This window comes from Lepidochelys kempii, chromosome 18 (genome assembly GCF_965140285.1).
Source record: "Lepidochelys kempii isolate rLepKem1 chromosome 18, rLepKem1.hap1, whole genome shotgun sequence".
NCBI lineage: Eukaryota > Metazoa > Chordata > Testudines > Cheloniidae > Lepidochelys > Lepidochelys kempii.
The window spans coordinates 15,650,560-15,670,489 of NC_136397.1; the positions used below are offsets into that span (position 1 = coordinate 15,650,560).

The 19,930-nt window shown below is 52.9% G+C and overlaps 1 protein-coding gene across 2 annotated transcripts in view; it reads right to left on the reverse strand.

Moving 5' to 3' along the window:
- Positions 1–19,930, reverse strand: part of NOC2L (NOC2 like nucleolar associated transcriptional repressor) — an 87,435-nt gene that overhangs the window by 4,301 nt on the left and 63,204 nt on the right. For both annotated transcript variants that reach the window (XM_073317129.2, XM_073317128.2), the window contains exons 17-18: positions 14,348–14,483; positions 763–891 (exon numbers count right to left, since the gene is read on the reverse strand). In XM_073317129.2, the coding sequence (XP_073173230.2) occupies positions 763–891; positions 14,348–14,483 (265 nt within the window). The remainder of the gene's footprint in view (positions 1–762; positions 892–14,347; positions 14,484–19,930) is intronic.

The following is a 19,930-nucleotide window of genomic DNA, read 5'->3' on the forward strand; positions in this document are numbered from 1 at the left end:
CGACAGGCCCTGGCAGGCTCGGCTCTGCTCTGCCAGCTGGGCAGCAGGAGTGATGGGTAACGCTGCCAGAAGAGAGCTGCTGAACATACGCCATGGGACCAGCGCCGACCAGGCTGCAGAGAGACGTGGGGCTCTGAGCCTGAGCAAGACAAGCGGCTGGCCATACTTCAGGTTCTGGCTGCCCCCTGGGGACCTGGTTCCCGGTGGGCAACCTGGTTCTCTGCGTGCCCACAGGAGCACAGCTGGAATAAACTGCCCTCTCGCCTGCACATGTCCCCCTCCGGGCACCAGCTGCTAACGGAGATGCACAATCGCTAGGGGTGATCCCGGCATTTCCTGCCCCCGCCCCCGGGGAGAGAATCAGTGGCCAAGGGGTTAAGCAGAAAGGAAAAGTATCACCACAGCTCTGCTCAGGTGAAGTGTTAAGTGCTCGCTGCCCAGGCAGAGCCTGGAAGCCAGGCCCTGGTGGGGAGGGGGGCTGTGCGAAGTTCATTTGAGCCTCTCTGCAGGTGGCCCCTGAAAGGAGATGAAAGGGACCAGCAGCCTGTTCATCCACCTGAGGCCTGAGCCTGAACTGCGGGAGCGAGAACCCTTCCCATGCCCCCTGCCTGGAGCCGTGTGCCTCACACAAGGGGGCTCTTTGCCTTTCTCAGCGAGCTCCCAAAAACCAGGCTGGAGGACAGGCTTGAAACTTATAGACCTGTCCACATTTCCCTTTCCTTTCCCCTCGCAATCCCACACTCCTCCTCCCGGGCTGCTCACCCTCTGAGTCGCTTGCTTCCTCTTCCTCCTCGATTTCATACACGCCCTCTTCGTCGTCCTCTTCGCTCATGTCCGACGACCCAGCTGGGCTCCCCGCGGATCCCTGCGCTTTCTTGGCCTTTGATTTTCCTGCAATTCATTTGTTTTTGGATTACACCAACATCCCGGCTGAGGCCCCTTGGGGCAGGGCATCAGTGCCGTGGGCACCCTCCCGTGAGGTGCCGGGGCAGACAGGGAAGTGACAGGGACAGTACCACAGCCATGTGCCCACTGGCTAACAGCCAGATGGTATGATCGGCTGCACTGAAGAGGCCAGAGTGAGGAATCAGCACGCAGAGCTGAACTATATAGATTCCCACACAGCTGCAAGGGGAAGGGGCAGGGAGTTCATCTCTGGGGCCGGGAGTGACAGCGAAGGCCCAGGTGTGATTACTGCTAGGTATTCATGTAGCACACAGCGGCCTGCCACGGCTTGAGAGGCGGCCCCTGCCTGGCAGCCTCCAGGAGACAAGAGCAGTTGCCACAGCTCAGCTCCCGCTGGGGTTGGGGAGACAGGGAGGAACGCCCTGCAGGAAGAAATGGCCCAGACAGCAGTGGACGAGAGGGAGACAGCTGGGAAGCGCAAGGAGGTGCTAAACCCTGAAACAGCGTCCAATTCCCCTAAGCATCTGCAATCTGCGCGTCACCAGGAAGAGGGCGGGGGAGGAGAGACACACGTGCCCCGCGAATGGGAAAAGCATCAGGGAGGCAAAGCCTAGGTCCTGGCATTGTTGTAGAGCCCCCAACACCAGCCCCCAACCTCCCACTAAACCCAGCGATTTACTGCCCATTCCCATCCCCTCCGCCCCAGGCCGCTAGGGGAACCGTTTCTCCGCAAGCCATGGGACTCCACCTGGCAACCCCGCTGGGCACCGTTCCTCTCTCTGTGCTCGCGGACCCCCAGCGCCAGGCCGATGCTACTCACTCAGCTGCATCCAGAGAAGTTGGTCGTGAGTGCCCCTCGCCGCCCCCTCCCCCTCGCTCCCCCTGAACTGAAATGGGGTTGCCTCCGGCCTCCATTCATTAGGCTCACTGGGTACTGAGACCATCCGACCAATGGCGCTCAACCTGTCCCCATGCAGCAAGCTCCCCCCGCGGGCAGGCCAGGCAGAAGATGGATAGCCACGGTACCTACCCCACGAGATAATATTGATGGGCACCTGAGAAGCCTATCTCTGCACACACAGGACCAGGTAGGAACAAAAGCTCACGCCCATTCATCACGGAGCGGGGGCAAAAGGAGCTGTCAGCGTGGGTTCACGGCACTGAGCGCTCATCTGATAGAGACCAGAGGAGCCAGCTCAGCTGCTGAGCCCAGCTGGGAGCAGAACTGGATACCAGGCCTTTGATTGATGTCCTCACTTCTCTGTGCCGGGCTCAGGGCCTGAAAGGAGCACTGACCAAAAACCCTTCCCTGCCAGCTCCTTTGCAACAAAAGAATTTCAGTCGTCTGGCTTATGTTCCCGCAGCCGCGCTGCCGGCACTCGATGCCTGTTCGCGTAAGTCTACACAGAGCTGGCAGCTCGAGGAGACAGACCCGGGCTACTCAGGCTCTCAGCCAGGGCTGCTGGCCTCACTCGCCCCTCCCACCCCCAGCTACATTTCTACATCTAGTGCACTAGCTCGACGGGTGTAGCCGGGGTATGTCCGCCCGAGCCAGAAGTTACAGCTCCAGGGGCAGATGGACCGTGAGAGCGACCTGTTTTACCACCGGTGTCTGGCTAGAGCTCACTCCTTCCATGGCACTCAACACCCCAACTTCCAGCCAACTTTTCAGTCATTCCTGGGGAGGGGGAGGGACTCAGCACAGGGCCCACCCAACTTGAAGACTGGGCTGGGTGATGACCTCACACCACAGCCCATGCCAGGGGTAGCACACAGCTCCCGGAGCAAGGCCCGAACCAAATTGTGATCAGTGGCCATCTGGTCCCTCTTGGGCCCTAGGGCAGGGAAATAATCGGTGCCCGTCCTGGAGGTACAGACAGTGCATGGGGGGAGCAGTGGCCGGGAGGCAGAAGGTGGAATCAAGGCTGAACCCAACTCCATGCAGTCAGAAGGGCGATCCGACGGCGAGGGGGAGTCCAGAGCCTCTTCTCCTTTGGGAAGCTGAGAGGGGCAGCCAACAGCAGACTAACCCTAAGCACCAGCGTAGTGCCCAGATGCTGCATGCCCGCATGTCCCTCTGCCAGCACAAAGCTTGCATAAGCCAGAGGAGCAGTGGTGCCGGGAGCCCTCTGCACACAGTTCCTCCTCCACCCCGCCTCCTCCAGGAGTCCCTGCTGACTCGACTTGGAGATACTCGCCTGACTTTTAATACAATTGGGTCGGAAAGCAGGCGCTGTGAAGTCTGCATTAGTCACTTTAATGATGAAGCTATTACTGGTGCAGGGGGAGGGGGTGGAGCTCAGACAGGATGGGAAATCCGCCAGCGCTCCCGGGAGGTTGCAGCCATTCTAAAGCCTTGCCCGGCTTGGCTGCCAAACTAGCTGGTTGCAAGAGGCATGTGGTTAAACAAAAATGATCACCAGGCAAAGGCTGAGCAAGGTTCCAAAAGGGCCTGGTTGCTTAGCAGGGTGAAGACGACAGCGTGTGAATAGTTAATAAACCCGCAGTTCGGGAACAGATCTTCAACCTCATACTTCAAGCCCATCTCTAGCTTTCAGAGACCACAATGAGACCTAATGGGGGGTGGAGGAAGCAGATTACCCCATAACTCCCTACTGCAGGGCTCTTCCTCTGAAGCATCTCGTACTGGCCAGTGTCGGAGACAGGAGCCTGGACTAGCTGGACCATGGGTCTGACGCAGTATGACAGTTCTCACGTTCCTAGCACCTGGAGTTGCTGGGGCCCCTTAGTCCAATGGAGCAGCTTAGTGCAAGGATCTGGTTCCTGGACGTGACATGCAACAGGAGCACAGGATATGTGCCGAGTTACACACACCACAGGGCAATCTATTGCACCACTAAGTTCTGTCTCTCACCAGGAGAGATCATCTGCGAGATCCTTTAGTGCCGGGGTGATGTGAAATGAAGAACAAACACAGAGTTAGGGGGAAAAAAAAAAAAAACTGGCCTCAAACAAAGAAATTGAAGAAGATGTTCCATCCATTATCAAGGGATAAATCCCTCTGCAGCAGCTGGAGATAACTTTGCTTCTAACACACGTTTCTGATTAAGGGGCCAGAGATGCATTACGCATAACTTCATTTTAAAACAAGTCCGTGTCTGTCTCCGTACACGTCGCCTTTCCATAGCACTGCCCACCCCAGGATATCCGAGCCCTCTGAGCACACTAGTGAACTCAGCCTTTTGAGCCTTCTGGGAAGGCAGGGGAGTGCTACTACTCCCATTCTACAGATGGGGAAACTGAGGCACAAGGTGGGCAGTGGCCCAATTTATGCTGTACCCATCGCCATGGTGCCATGCCTCCTCCTTAGCCCATACTAATGTCGGGGGGGCCAAAGAGCACCCAGCCCCTTGCAGGACTGGGCAAAAAGGGCCCAGCTTGCGTCGCTCACTGACTTTGGAGTTTTGGGTGCTCAATGCAGGTGGCCCTCAGGGAGATGGTCAAGGGCACATGGCAAGTGTTTGGAAGGGAGAGGTGGAGGACCCAGATCACCAGAGATCACCTGGATGGCTATAGTGAACCAGACATGTTCTCCCAGGCACCTGTACCATCCCCAATTTGATAGCCAGACATGCCTGGGAAGAGGGGATTGCCAGAGCCAGGATTCCCTCCCAACACTCAGCAACCCAAACTCCTACCTTGGGTCTCACGCCCAGCACCTGGAGAAGCGATCAGGCAAAGAGAGAGCAGGGTGGCTGGGAGGAGAAGCAACTGATGCATGAGTTGGAGGAATAAAATCCACACTTCTGAGCCTGCAAGCCTGATGCAAATGCTTTTGCAGGAGACTGGCGCCAGGCAACCCTTGCAGTAAGATGTAAGCGGTGACACAGGACGGCCATCATGGCAGGTGATACATTGGGGTTTGAACCGGGGATCTCCGGCGCTAGAAGCGTATACCGCCACAGCTCTCTCGCTGCATCGCTATCAAACTAGTATCCCTTGCAGATCGGCACAGAGAGAGGACGTGTAACACGCTCACGGCTGGGGGAGACAGACCTCGGGCAGCCCCTTTCCACGCACCTAGATTATTGGCAGGCCCTTCGCAGGGCTCCCAGACATGCTTGCTAGCCCTGGACCTATTGCTTTCCCTGATCTGCCACAAAGCAGGGCCCCGTGGCCGGCTTCTTGTTGCTGGGGGGATGGGAATGCCCCCCCACCCACGCACGCACTCTGGAAACGCCGGCAGCTCTCCGATGGAGGTGTTAATCAGATGCACAATTGCATTCTGCTTCCCTGTGCCCCTTCTCCGGGTGCTCTCCCCTGCCTCCCTCACCCACCTGCTCCCAGGCTCTCCATGGCTGCAAGGCTCCTTTACCAGGGACCCCACGGTTGGGATTCTCCAACGGGACAGAGGGAGTCAAACCCCAGTGATGAATGGGAGCTGGTTGTCTCACCCCCTTAGACCATCCCAGAGACATGGCATTAACAGAGGCCCTGATCCTGTGATTAGCTCCCCTGGGGTGGGGCTCGCACCCACACAGGGCCCCCAGGATCCCCACAGGGGTCTGCCCGAGCAGCACTCACTGCAGAATTGCGACCATTGCCTGTATCCGATACACAGCGTTCTTCTGGAACAGCGTCTCTTCGAGCAAAGTCAAAACAAAAACCAGAGAGAGAGAGAAAGAGATCGAAGCCAAGGGGGGATCAGGCAAGCAGCTTCGAGGAGGACATTTATGATAATCATCTATTGTTATTATATAATCTATTCCCCTGCCTCTACCTAGCAACACTTCGGGTGACTAATTACCCAATAAAAGGAATAACCCCTCTTCTTACCCCCCACCCCAGAGAAGAGACTGCCTATGGATTGCTTGGCTAATCCTGCATGCAGAGGTGCACGCCAGGAAATCTGCCAGCTAGAAGGGCCACGGTTATTCCTTTAGCAAATGAAAACATCTGGACCCCCTCCTCCCTTCCCCCCACCCCACACTGATGTAATATGCTTACGTGACGGATAAACGAAGAAACCTGCTCAAGTTCATTAGAAGCATACCACCGCCTAATGTGGACAGATTGCTCATTACGGCCCGGCCCGGAGAGAATGCAGCCATGCTCCCTTCTCGCCATTAATTGCCTCATGACGAGGCAATCCAGCACCTCTCCCCGAGCCATTAATAATTTCCAGGAGCAGCCGTCTTCTCTCCCAGAGAGCCGTCAGCTGGTAAATGAGAGGAATGCGTGCCACTGTGGCCCCCTGCCCTAGACAGACTATCGATCAAATCCATGCGCCCCCTCCATCCTCGCCCTCTGAAAACCGGTGTGGTTCTGGGCGTGTTCAACCCACCCCCTTCCCTCCCAGACCTTTGACAGCACCACGAAGCCCCTCTCCAGTCTGCCTTCCTCAGCAAGCACCGGTCTACCTAGCCCACCTATCAGCCACCTTTCCTGCACTTCGGGCATTGTTCCAGCCCTGCAGAAGCTGGCGGGCAGTTGTACCACCACGGCTTAAACCGAAAGGGGAGGAAAGGAATGCTCTTCCCTTTCATGCAGATGCTTTAACTGGTTAAAAACCAATATCAGAAGCTCCCTCTACATCCCATCCCGACCCCACCCCAACCATGTATCTGCTGCATGTGCTGACGCTTGCCTGGCAACTTTGCCTTGCCAGGTTGAAATCAGGTACGAATCGTAACGAAGCAGAAAGATTTGCTGCTAGGGAAATCACAACAGAAAGATTGGTGGTGGTTTTATTTGGGAGGGGGGAGAGGAGGGGTGCATAAATGAAGTCTGTGAGATTACTAGACAAACAAATCAAAAACGTCATGTATTTCCCTATGCAAAGCTCGACCAGCAACTGAGCTCAATGTGATTCAGAGCCCAGGGCCATTCAACCTCCATCACCTTCCTCTGGGCCTTCTGCTGCAAAGAAACCCATCTCCAGGGTGGAGGTGAGCAAGAGCTGAACCTAATTTTACAGCCCCTGATTGGCCTGACGAAGAAAAGGAAAGACCGGAAGGAAGGGATTGGGGAGAGAATCATTAGGGTTGTGAAACTGAGGAACGGGGGAGCAGGATATTAAACATTCACCAACACATAGGTGTCAAGGGCGCTCAGCACCCTGTGAGACTGGACCCTATGTTCATGTCTCGTGTAGTTAAGTGTAGGCACACATGCTTCCCCTCTCCAACACACATGTACAGCCAGGTCTCTAATGTCTCAGATCTCACATAAAAACAGGGGGCGGGGGGGAGTTTGACACAATCCCAGCTGCAGAAAGTTGCTGGGCTCCACCACGCTCTGCTTGTAATCAACACAGTTCCGGAACCGAGTGTTGATGGAAGCGAATTCCTGGCTAAAAAAAGAGACAAGACCAATCTTTTGGGATCGACTCTGGGGTCATTTTAGAGAGCTGTTGTATCTTAACAGGCAAAAAGACAACGATACTGTATCCATACTATTCCACATACACCTCATGCTGCCATATTGATATGCAACACAAACCATAGCCGTACCCCTAAGTGACTCTGTGAGACAAACCCAAACAGGATTTGATCAGCTGCAGTAGCCAAATGTTAGCACGTTACAGACAGTGAAATGGCAATGCCATTTCAGCCTACTTAAATACTTCTTGTTTCTCAGTTGCCCAGTATGTATCTAATCTGGGGGAATGACTTTCCAGATTTATAGATAGGAACCCAAGAATAGCCACACCCGACCACACCAGTGAGCTATCTGGGTCCGTATCCCTGCTCGGACAGTGGCCAGCACTAGATGCTTCAGAGAAAGGAACATGAAACTCTGCAATGGACAATTTGGAGCAGCCTGGCACCCAGCGGTTTTGCTTCCTGACCCAGAGCAGCCCTGAAGCATAAGGGTGATTCTACTTTTGTCTTTAGCCTACTCACACCAACTGTGAATATATTCATTTATCACTGAAGTGTTTACATGTGGGTATGTGGATTATATATGTACCACAGCATACAGCTATAGCCAGAGGAGTGTGCGTATATTTTACATGTACGGATACACAATGTTTTTAACTGTGTCCTCACCACTTTAATCACAGCAGACGCAGACCCCAGCTATGGACACATTCTACATGACTGTAGCCTCTAGGTATTTATACCGTGCGCCTCACCACGGCTGCTCATCCCACATCATCTTTATACACACACTTGGTACAGACATTGCACACACACGAGGGGTATGTACGTGTATAATGTACACACAGCTCACACACACACACAGTTGTGTATGCTTTTTATGCACAATATGTATTGACATGCTCACTCCAGAATTAATCATTTGCTATGGCAAGACGCATTTTCGCAGAGGCAGCCGGGGCGTGAACATGTGTTTACAGCAAAAATAATCAATTCCTCGTTATTTTAGGGCGGACCCTAAAGAAAATCACCAATAATTGAGGCAATTAAGCACTCCTGCACCTGCAACCCCTCCTTCCCCCAAACGATGTTTGCTGTCTTACAGTATTTCCATCCAGTGCAGCAGGTACATAAAAGCAATGCCAGAAGAGAAGAGCGCGCTCGTCCTAAAATCACTGGAAAGGTTTATCATCGTCCCTAAGTCTTTATGACTCTGCATGTAACCCTCCCTGGAACGTACACACAGCGGCAGCTCCGTCCTCTCACTATAACTAAGGAGAAGCAATCTCCAAGACTCAGGGAGATGAGCGACATGAAAGAGAAGCAAAAGAAGCAGAGACCATAGAAACTGGGTGCAGGACACCCCCCCCCCCCCGATATCCCTCCCCTTTTTTAGTTTTAAATATAGTTCCCTCTCCCTGTCGACAGTCTGGGTTTTCACCCTGCTAAATGGAGACCTTGTGTGGGTGCGTGCGTGGAATCATATGGGCAAGTGTCCTCTCTAAGATCCCCCCTCCAGATACGAGCTGCTTCTGCCCATAAGGGAGCTGCTCCACTTCACTGCTCCCCATCCTGGATAATCTGTCCCCTACAGGAGCCTTTCCCCCTGTAAGTACCTGCCAAACATCCCCCCATGTTACAGAGTTGCCACTTCACCCCCATAGGGACCCACCCAATCTTGTTCTGCTCCCTGTGTCACAGAGCAGCCTCTCCCCCACCCTAGTCTGCACCCCCAGTGTTGCTCCCCAACATTAGTCATAAGGGGGAGCAACACCCCCTCCCCTCTGCCTACTGGACCCCTCCTGTCTCCCCCCAGGGTGGGGATACTGCTTCCCAGGGACCCCCCCCCCCCCAGGCTTCCAAGGACAACAGCTCCAACAGATATGCGGCTGCTGCTGCCACACCCTGGAGGGAGGTGGGGGAGGCCAGTTCCCACCTGGGAGCCGAGCTGAGCAGAGCCAAGGGCTGCTCAAGCTGCACACACCAAGCTGCTGACAGCTGCTTCAGAGCACGAGCCAGGAAGCAGCAAATCCCTGACCCCTCCCAGGTGCAGCTGGAGAAGAGGGGGGGGCACCCCCACTGTGCGGGCAAGAGGCGGTACATAACCCCCTCGGTGCAGTTGGAGGGGTGTGCGTGCACCCCCCGGGTGGGGGTAGGAGGCAGTACACATTCCAGCTGGAGGACGGTAGGATTGCAGCCCCCTGCATTAAGACCAGAGCAGAGGCTGGGGTGCACCCCCCACAATCCTGTCAGCAGTTCAACTGGTACTTCGATCCCCTGCAGCTGCCCCTCCATTTGCCTGGGAGAACAGGGAAGCTCAGGGCACCTCCCCATTTCCAGCTGCCTGAAGTTCGACAGCCTCCCCCTCAGGCGAGAGGCCAGCTGAGCTCCTGCTATCAGCCAGGCCAGACAGGAGGGAGGGGGAGGACACAGCTCCCCAGACCCTACTGGAGCATACAGGGCCGCCAGAGAAAGGAACCGTATCCACCCTCCCAGCAGGACCAACTGCAGCCTGCCCTTCTGACCATGCTCTCTTGGATACAGCCGATCCTAAATACCCCGCAAGCCGTCCAGCTCCGTTCCCCTCCTTCCGAGGCACTTCAGGGGGTGGAAGGCTGCTTCACCCACAACGGAGCCCAATTTCATGCTGGGCTCTGCACGGCAGCTCTCCCCGCACACTGGCCCGAGGCCTAGCAAAGAGAGCTCTCGTGTGTCCCAGTGGCAGGGCCCCTGCCTAAATGCAGTAATTCCTAAGGGAACACGGGAGACGGACGACAAAATGAATTCCATCCAGTATCCCTGCAGCTGGACCATGGGCGTGGGAGGGTGAGGATAGGGGACAGCGAGCAATGGGGAATTGTGTTTGGGGGATGTTTGTTCAGTTGCTGTTGTGGCTGTTTGGGGGATTTTAACTGAATTGCCCAGAGCAGTTTAGGTGGGTGCTGCTTATCCTGTGATCAACTGACAAACCCATGGAGACAGAGCACCGCACGCTGCAGGGAACAGAACCGAGGGAGGTGTCACGTCAGCTGCACTGTACACTCACGAATGCCTGGCAAAAGCCTCGCTCTTCAGGGTCCACCTGCCTTCCGCACCAGCAGCTTTAGGGCACGTGGGGGCCCCAATCCTACTGAGTGCAAGTCCAGGCCGTAAGCACCACATGGGAGCATGCCGCACTGGGGCTCCCACCAGGGCTGCCAGGTCATTAAGGAAGCAGTGGAAGTAAGTGATCAAAGCAGCCATGTCCTCTCCCCTACCTCCACCTAGAAGTGGGGTACTATAATAAGCACACACAACATGGATTTTGTGGCTGTGCATGTGAAGTCATTCATTTGCTACGCTAATTAGCCACGCTTCCCCTGTGGCAATTAATTGCTTTCTGATTACAGGGCCTGGGAAAGAGAAAGAGAGAGAGAGAGAGGCTGGTTTTTTTCTATACTTTTCCCCTGCTACTTGCTGAACTAGATTGTCCTTTACTGTTCATTTTGCATCTTAAGCCTTCTTCAAAGCCAGTGAACTGTTTGCACTGGGACAGACCTCTTCAGTAACCTGTTCTCCTGTGCCCCAGCTGCCCTGACATTTGTTAGACATTAGTTAACAAGCAAGGTATTTTAGTTAGTTGTAGCTAACCCCAGGAATCTTGCTGTTCTCCATGCTAACCTATTCCAGGGAGATTATAGTCACTGTAAACCCTAATGAGCACTTAACTACAGCAATATTTAATTTAAAAAAAAGGTGGGGGAGAGAGGGGCTTTGAACAGCAGCTAATTAACAGAAAATTGCTAATTTCCTAGCTATTAACGGCTGATTTTCCACTGGCTGAATGCAGGCTGGGATCTGTCTGGGCAAAACTGAACCACAAATGGAAAGAAGATGATGCTATCAACAGGGAAAGGGTTCCCACGCCAAACGCCTCGTCTCTGGCTAGGAATGGGAAGCATTTCTATTCTAGTCCAGCTCTCTGCAGCTCACTAGTGAGCCACAAAGATGGTGAGCCAGTTGCAGATGCTACTAAGGTCAATTAAGGAAAAGGAGGGAGTGGATAAGGGAGGGCTCTCTTCTGCTGCCCACAGTACAACCACAGGAACCACCAGATCAGATCAGACCCAAGGTCCATCTAGCCCAGTAGCCTGTCTCTGACACTGACCAGCACCAGATGCTTCAGAGAAAGGTGCAAGAACCCCACAGTTGGCCAAGGCAGGGTAAAAGCTCTCCCAATAAAGTCTTGTCCTAATGCCTAATAGTTAAGAGGCTGGTTAAAACCCTGAAACGTGGTTTTATCTCCCCCCAATATTACTTTTTAGCATTAACTATAACCTAGGATATTTTTGTTATTTATATAAATGTCCAGTCTTAGTAAGTTCTTGGCCTCAACAACATCCTGTGGCAATGAGTTCCACAGTCCTATTATATGCGGTTTAAAAACGGATATAAGGAAATGGTTTTTCAATTTGCTACTTTTCAGTTTCCTTGCTCTCTTGTTCTGTGACAGACATGAGCACAGAACTAAGTCTGGGCTGAAATTTTCAAAGCAAAATGAATGAAAGATGTGTCTCTAAATCACCCAGACCACTTTGAAAATCCCACCCCAAGCATATGCCAAGCCAGCAGGGTCATGCTACTCTCTGGCCAGCCAAAACCATAAACAGCCAATATATCAAACAGCCAATACGAACGTCAATGACGTTCTGCTAGTTAGCACAGCATTTAATGAAAGGTTGGGGCTGGTGCATGGCTGGTAAGATGTGGGAACACTGCGGCTATTGGAAAGGGACAGGCACTGCCCGGCGACTATGGCCCAGGCCGCTTGGGGGTGCACGCAAGCCCCAGTGATGCTGGGGACTCCCGCTGAGGGCGTTGGTTCACTGGAAGAGACTTTAAGGGCAGTCGGTCACTTCTTAGCCGCTCTCCCCGCCACTTTGAGTGCACCTGCTCTTACTTCAGAAATAAAGAGCAGGGCAAGGCTGTTGCAGCAAGGAGTCAGCTAACGCGCTCTCACGGCCTCTGCCAAGCGTAGCCCAGGTGGGGAAGCTGGCAGTGTTTGCACTCCCCGGAGCGCAGCAGACCCCTTCAGCGGGCCTCTGCCTCCTGCTGGTCCCCAGAGTGGCCCCACATTATACAGGACTTGCTACTTTTCACTATCCCCCATCACCCGGGGAACACAGCAGGCTGGGCCAGGAACTCCGGGGTCTGGCTGACAGGCCAGACTTGCGTTTGAGGGCCCTGGCGGATCTGCACAGAGATTTCAGGCCGGGCAGTCACTACTGTTCATCTTCTGAAGGAGGATGACTGGTGTCTAAAGGGCTTCGGAACATGTCAGTGCAACGGCTCATTTCACATCGCCAACCTGCTGTGGTCTATCAGGCTTCCCCCGTCACTCTCCATGGTGAAGTCAGTGCCGCTGGGCTTCACAGGCCCAACCATGCGTCCTAGGCTCCTCTCCCAAGATACCCACCTCGGCAGCGGAGTGTGGCTCACTTTGGGCCTATGTTGATCTCAGAGCCATCTCCTCTACCCGGTACAGCACACTGTACCGCGGAAAGCTTTGCATTCATCAGGTAAGCAGATAAGCGGCCAGAGCAAAAGCAGGAGTGGTTGGTAGAGGTGACCAGAACCAGGAGATGAAGGGATGGCCTTATACTGTATATCTCTAATCATCAGACATGGATATTGCCTTTTTCATGTGAGCATCTCAAAGCACTTTATAGAAATATTGAAAATAAGTCTCAGGGTTAAGTGACCTTTCCAGTGATGCAGACAGGAATAGAACCCAGGAGTCCTGGACTCCCACTCCCCAGTCCCTCAATTACACATGTTATTAACCCTTTGGAAACCACTGAGACTTTCTCCTAAAGCATTCATGACAAGCCCCAGCCCAGTGTTGGGCAGAGCTGCAGGTATCTCAATATTCACCAATTCTGGTTGTGCATTTGATTTTTCCTGTTCCTCTTTACTACAAAGGACACCTGCAAAATCCATTGCTTTAAATATGCATCTGATGTGGCAAAAGTTCTCTGAACTTTCCCTGCCGCCCTTTTTATTAGGAACACCTGCAACGAAACCAGGGTTTCATCAACTTCTGTGGCTTAACTCCCCAGCAAATGTCAGCATTTCCTCTGACACATCATAATCACTATCCCATATGGGAGGCAGAACTTTAAATGGGGGGCAAGAAAGAAGGCCAGGTGAGCTCCTGGACTAACAAAAATATCCTGTTTTGCTGAAAATGCCCCTAGTAATAAGAATCAGAAAACACGAGATAAATACAAGACTTTCTAAAAGAAGAATCTCACAGCTTTTGGAGGTGTCCAGTGGAGTTTTTCAGCATGTTCTGTGGCGGACCCCTAGTGGTTAATTCGTGAATTATACCACTCTATTTTCTCTACGGACCAAAACTTTCTTGCCCCATCCAAAACCCAAAAAGTTCTCTGAAAAGATCCCAGGGACAGAAAGGGTGTTGGGTTTGGGAGGAACTGACCTTCTCTCAAAGACCGTCTCTGTTCTGGAAACCAACAATTGCTGGGCCTACCTCTGGTACTGACCTCACAGTCTATACCGTATTTATCCCCACAACACCCTTGTGAGGCAGGCCCTGCTAGTATTCCCGTTGTACAGAAGGGAAAGCGAGACACAGAGGACCATAGATCTGCATTCAAGAACTACCGTAGAACTCCTTGCAGTGGTTGAATCTCAGCCATATCACAGAAACATTTGAGAGAATGGGCGCTACATTACGATGAACGCCTGCTGCTGGATTATCAGAGAGCCGCTGGCAAGGGTCAGCATCTACAGCAAAACGCAGGTGCTGGGGGGGTGGGGTGGAGGGTCAAGAAGGGAGATGAAGGCTGATGGGGACTTTAGAATGAGCTGGAGAGAGGCAAAGCAAAAAGACCCTGGCAAAATGAAAGGCTCTAAATGAGCTTCCCTATGCTGGTTGAAAAGCCACAAAAGGAAACTCCATACCATTCTCTCTCCATGTCCCCAAGGCTGATGGGCCACACTCAGCTGTAATGCAACTCCTCCAAGTCGGCAAGGCACCATCTGGATTTGGCCCTGCCTCTTTGCAATACACAATCAAACTCCTACCAGCCCCATACCTTGCACAGAGAATCCACCACTCTCCCCGTCAGAGTCGCTGTCCAGCTCAAAGAGATCCTTGAATTCTTTCTTGTCGTCCTCCTTCCTGTCCTCCGGCCGCTTCCGTTTGATCTCCGGGAGGTTCAAGTCATCGAGCTAGATGGGCCAAAAAACAATGAAATCAGCTTTCGAAACGGTCTCTGCCTTCAGCTGTGGCGTCAGGCCCACCCTGGTCTGCAAGCCAACGTCCAAGACTGAGCTTAAACCCCCAAAGCACAGCTTTGCACTGCCGCTAAAATCCGCACGACCTGCCGGCAAAGGACTATTACGCCTGCGTGGGAAGCAGCAAACACGCCCGGGAATCAGTTACAAAGGTAAGCTAATGCATGCCAACTATTGCCACCCCAGCGACCCCGCCACGAAACAACTGCTGGCAGCGGTCCCTCCGCAGGAAATGGCCCATTGCAGCTTTCCAGGTAAGAAAAGCTATTCACGTGATTGCTTGCATGGCTCCCCAATTCAAGAAGCGTAGCTCTGGCGACTAGCCAGCCTTACGCGGGTGGACAACCTGATCTGGTAGGTCTCTAGCTACTGGATTTACAGCTTTGCTTGCCCCAAGAGCTCAGCTGGTCGCTGCTCACCAAGGGATGATCTAGGTTGCCTCTGCACAAGCCGGCGACGCAGCAGCTGTTCTCCACCAGTGCCATCCCATGGTGGAAGCCATACTATAGCCCATGGTGCAGGTGCTTTCTGTTACCAGCATTGCCTAGCCCACATCAGAACAGAATTAAACGACAAGGGGGTAAAGATGCCCATGCTCTGTCTCCACTACAGCTTCCACCGCTGCTAGCCCCAGGGCCCAGCTTTGAGGCTGTAGAGACCACCAGTAGCAGTTCGCCGTTTAGCAGTAGCAATCCACCCCACGTCCCTGTTCTCTGCACCTCCCTGAGAGCAGCAAGGATGGGGATTTGCCGGCAAGGGCTCAGGCCACCAGGGCAAGGACAATCTGAATGCAAACTTCTATAAAGCATTCGACACAGTCCCAGACGGGAAATGACTGCTTAAATTAGAGATGGGGGGGACCTTAGGTTAAGAATTTAGAGGTGAGTAAGGAACTGGCTAATGGGGGAAGGCAACAGGTTGTGCTGAAAGGTGAACTATCGGACTGGAGGGACATCACTAGCGGAGCTCCTCAAGAATTGGCCCTGGGAACTGATCTTATTTCACATCTTTATTAATGACTGTAGCACCAAACAACAAAACAACAGGAGAATGCTAATGCGATGGGCTGGTGATGCAAAGATGGGAGGCATCGTCAGCACAGAGGAGGATCTGAATGCTATCCTGGAAGAGCTGGAGTGACAGTAACTGTAACAGTACAGAGTGTAAGGTTGCACACTTAGAGTGCAAGAAGAATTTCTGCAAGAAGCCAGGGGCTCATCACTTGGAAGTGACAGAGGAGGAGAGGGCGCTAGGTGTATTCGTCGATCACAGGATGGCTCTGAGCCAGCAATGTGAGGTGGCTGCAAAAAAAAGCAATTGTAGGATGTATCAGGCAAGGCATTTTCAGGAGAGATAGGGAAGTGTTAATGCCATTCGACAAGGAACTAGTAAGTTCTCGTTTGGAACACTGTGTACAATTCTGGTTACCCATGTTCAAGACAGATTAATTTAAACTGGAACCGGGGCAGAGAAGAGCTAGGAGGATGATCAGGGGAATGGAGGGCCTGTCTTATGAGAGGTGACTGGAAGAGCTTGGCTTGTTTAGTCTAGCAAAACGAAGGCTGAGAGGGGATCTGGTTGCTTTCCATAAATACGTCAGGCAGTAAACACCAGGGAGGGAGAAGAGCTATTTCAGGGAAGGGACAATGTTGGCACAAGAACAAATTGGGATAAACTGGCCATGAACCAGTTCAGGCTGGGAATTAGAAGAAGGTTTCTAACTAGCTGAGGAGTGAGGTCCTGGGACAGCCTCCCAGTCAGAGGTGTGGGGAAAACTAATTAATTGTGAGAGAGAGCTGGACAAAGTGATGAACAGGGTTGAGAGACAGGCTCTCTTGTGTTAGGGGGGCCCTGGGGGCTCCCTTCTGGTTCATGTCAGATGTTCCTAAAGTCTCATGCTTCAGGGCTTTGGACGATCACATGCAGTGGCCAGGAAGGGAATCTCCCCCTCCTCTCCCTCCCCTCTATGGTTTTGGGGTGGGGTGGGGGGTTGTCTCCTTCCTCTGTACCATCAGGGATGGCTACGGCTAGAGATGGGACACAGGATGGGGTGGGACAGTGCTCTAAGGTGGCACCAATCATCCTCTCTCTTGGGCGCTTGGCTGGCTGGTTCTTGCTCACATGCTCAGGGTCTGATTGCTGTATGTGGGGTCAGGAAGCAATTTCCAGGTAAGACTGGCAGTGATCGTGGGGGTTTTTCACCTTCCTCTGCAGCATGTGGGTCACTTGCCAGGATTATCTGGGTCTCTCTCACCACTGCAGGAGCTTCGGGCACTGGTGCCCCTCAGCCCCTCCTGTTCACTGTGTGGGGCACATAATGGTGTAGTCTCCTGTGGGCTGTCATACCTTGGTCTCGTTCTGGGGGCAGGGCGGGGTTGGTGACCTGCAACAGACAGGTGGTCCTTTCTGCTCTCCAATCCTACAACTCTGTACAAACCAAATCCCACCTGCTCTCCGAACACCAGCTGCCCTGCTGAGGCCTGGCTACACTCCTCCTGGGGAGCCACTCACGTCTGAGCACTCAATAGCCTGCTAGGAATAATTCTCCCAGCTCCCACCTGCCATGCCACCCCCAAGGCGCTCATTTCTGGGCAGAACCACTTCAGCGTCTCTACAAGATCCAACATGTTAGGAGAGGCAGTGAAGCACCCTCCAGATACAAAAGCAGCCTCTCAGCAGAGAGAGAGAGAGAGAGAGAGAGAGAGTTGCACATCTCGTTCAAAAGTCAATTCCAGCTCGTTTCCCCAGCCCGCTTCACTGCTGTGGTCCCCAGCTGGGCAATATTGATTCTGGGAGCAGAGCACTGACAGGCGATAACCAAGAACACTAGGACTGAAAGTCAGAGGCTGGCCAGGCAGGGATGAACCACAACCCACTTGCAGGGTCTTGGTTTTAAATGATCTCCCGCCTCCCCATCCACTACGATGTGGCCTACTCTTATGCGGCCCCTCCAGACGTCTCCCAGGTCACCTCTGTGTTGCAAGGACATGCAGAGAAAGCAGCATGTGACCGGCTTTAAAACCGCAGCCGCTGCGTGCCATGAAATAGACATGGGCAGCATCCCCCAGTAGGAGTCAGCTCCAAACAGCTGCCCAGAGGAGCTGACCCAACCACCATGTCTGTTTTAACCACCCTCTTCCCCAGACCTGCCGTTTGCATCATCTTAGGCGGCCACTAAGTAAAAGCGTTTAGCTTATCTTGGGATGGCTTCGGTGGCAAAACAGGTTCATTTCCACTCGCTGCAGGCTAGCCACAGGTAACTATTTCACCAGAGAGCACTTCCTTTGGCAGGGGAGGGTGCAGCGATGCTGACCCAGTGGGAGGCCACAAGCCTTGCACATGCACGAGAAATCCCAGGTCCACGCTGCCCTCAGATGCATCCCACGATTCCTGCCTCCAACCCCAAGGCACAGTGCTGAACCTATAGCCCAGACTGGGGCACTACTGAGCATGGACACACACACCCAGTCAGTCCCTTCTAGCAGAGACACTCTTTGCCTTTGCAATCTCCCAGTCGTGCAGCATTCCACGCAGCCTGCAGGAAGGATTCCTGCGGATGAGCGAGTGAACTTCACCGTTTTCCTTCTAACCATCACTGCAAGGGCAAGCGAATGGATTTGGTGTCTGGGCTGCTACATTTTTCAGGACTGTTTTGCGAGACTGCAAGTCTCGCTAGTGCCCCTTCCCTTTGCATCAGTCTCCTCGTTATCCTGCTTGAAGCAAGACAACTGAGGGTACGTCAACACTGCAATCGAAGTGTCGGACTGCAGCTCAGGTAGACACACCTGAGCTAGCGTCAATCTAGCTAGCAGAGGACTGGCTGCAGTGAAGCCATGGTGGCAGGAGCATCAGCAGAGGCCAGGCAAGTTTTCCTGGAAGCCCATGTGTCCACAACTTCACTGTTACTGAGTGAGCGAGGTCACAGCTAGCTCCACGAGCTGCCCCCTGCCTGCAGTGCAGACCTAAAAGCATACACAGGAGCCCAGAGATAGCTGTATCACTGCCTCCTATCTAGAAACAAACGCAGGCTGGTTTTCAGCCTTGAGATCTGTGCACCTCTGTGCACTAACTTTCCACATAGCCTACAATGGCCAGGCAGAAAAGTAGATACTGGCCCATTTGGCCAGGCGTGCAAATGGAGCAGAGGACTTGTACATGTGCATACAGGAGTGTCTGTGTGCAAAGTAAGTGTGCAAACAGCCAGTTACGGTTCAAAGCTGGCTCTATGCCGTCCTGTGTTACCCTCAATCTTTTGCAGTGCGCCGGGGAAGATGCCTTCGCCAAACTACCCAGAAAAGTGCCCGACTCTCTTTTCTCCGAGTATCCTGCAGGTTCAGTGGATCAGCACAGATGTGAAGTTTAAACGGGCTTTGCCTCACGTTGATCCCAGTTAATATTTCATTTGCTATTATAATTATTTGTAGCACCTAGGAGCCTCAGCCACAGACCAAGAGCTCATTGTGTTAGGCACTGTACAAACACATCATGCTGCCCAATGTCACTGGAAACCTCTGGGACTTCCTTGCAATGCTCTGCCGTTTTATTAAGCTAAACAATAACGTGATTGGAGAAAGCCATCAACGTCCTCCGCTACATCATTCATAAATACCTTCTCACACTCTGGTCCCAGTACCAACCTCCAGGGTACAGTGTTCGCTTCACTCCACACTGAGCGTCAGCTGTTATTAGGACTCAGTTTCCTATCACGTAGCTACTCAAAGGGTTAGCTGGGGGCTAGGAGCGCTCAGTCTCACATTTCAGTCCCAGTCCCATTCCCAGTCCTGGTCAAGTCTTTCGGGAAAGAGAGGAGCACCCAGAACCAGGTTTTGTAACCTAACTGGGACAGATTAGTAGCTAAAAATTAGGGTTGCTAAATCATAGAATCATAGAATATCAGGGTTGGAAGGGACCCCAGAAGGTCATCTAGTCCAACCCCCTGCTCGAAGCAGGACCAATTCCCAGTTAAATCATCCCAGCCAGGGCTTTGTGAAGCCTGACCTTAAAAACCTCTAAGGAAGGAGATTCTACCACCTCCCTAGGTAACGCATTCCAGTGTTTCACCACCCTCTTAGTGAAAAAGTTTTTCCTAATATCCAATCTAAACCTCCCCCACTGCAACTTGAGACCATTACTCCTTGTCCTGTCCTCTTCTACCACTGAGAACAGTCTAGAGCCATCCTCTTTGGAACCCCCTTTCAGGTAGTTGAAAGCAGCTATCAAATCCCCCCTCATTCTTCTCTTCTGCAGGCTAAACAATCCCAGCTCCCTCAGCCTCTCCTCATAACTCATGTGTTCCAGTCCCCTAATCATTTTTGTTGCCCTTTGCTGGACTCTTTCCAATTTATCCACATCCTTCTTGTAGTGTGGGGCCCAAAACTGGA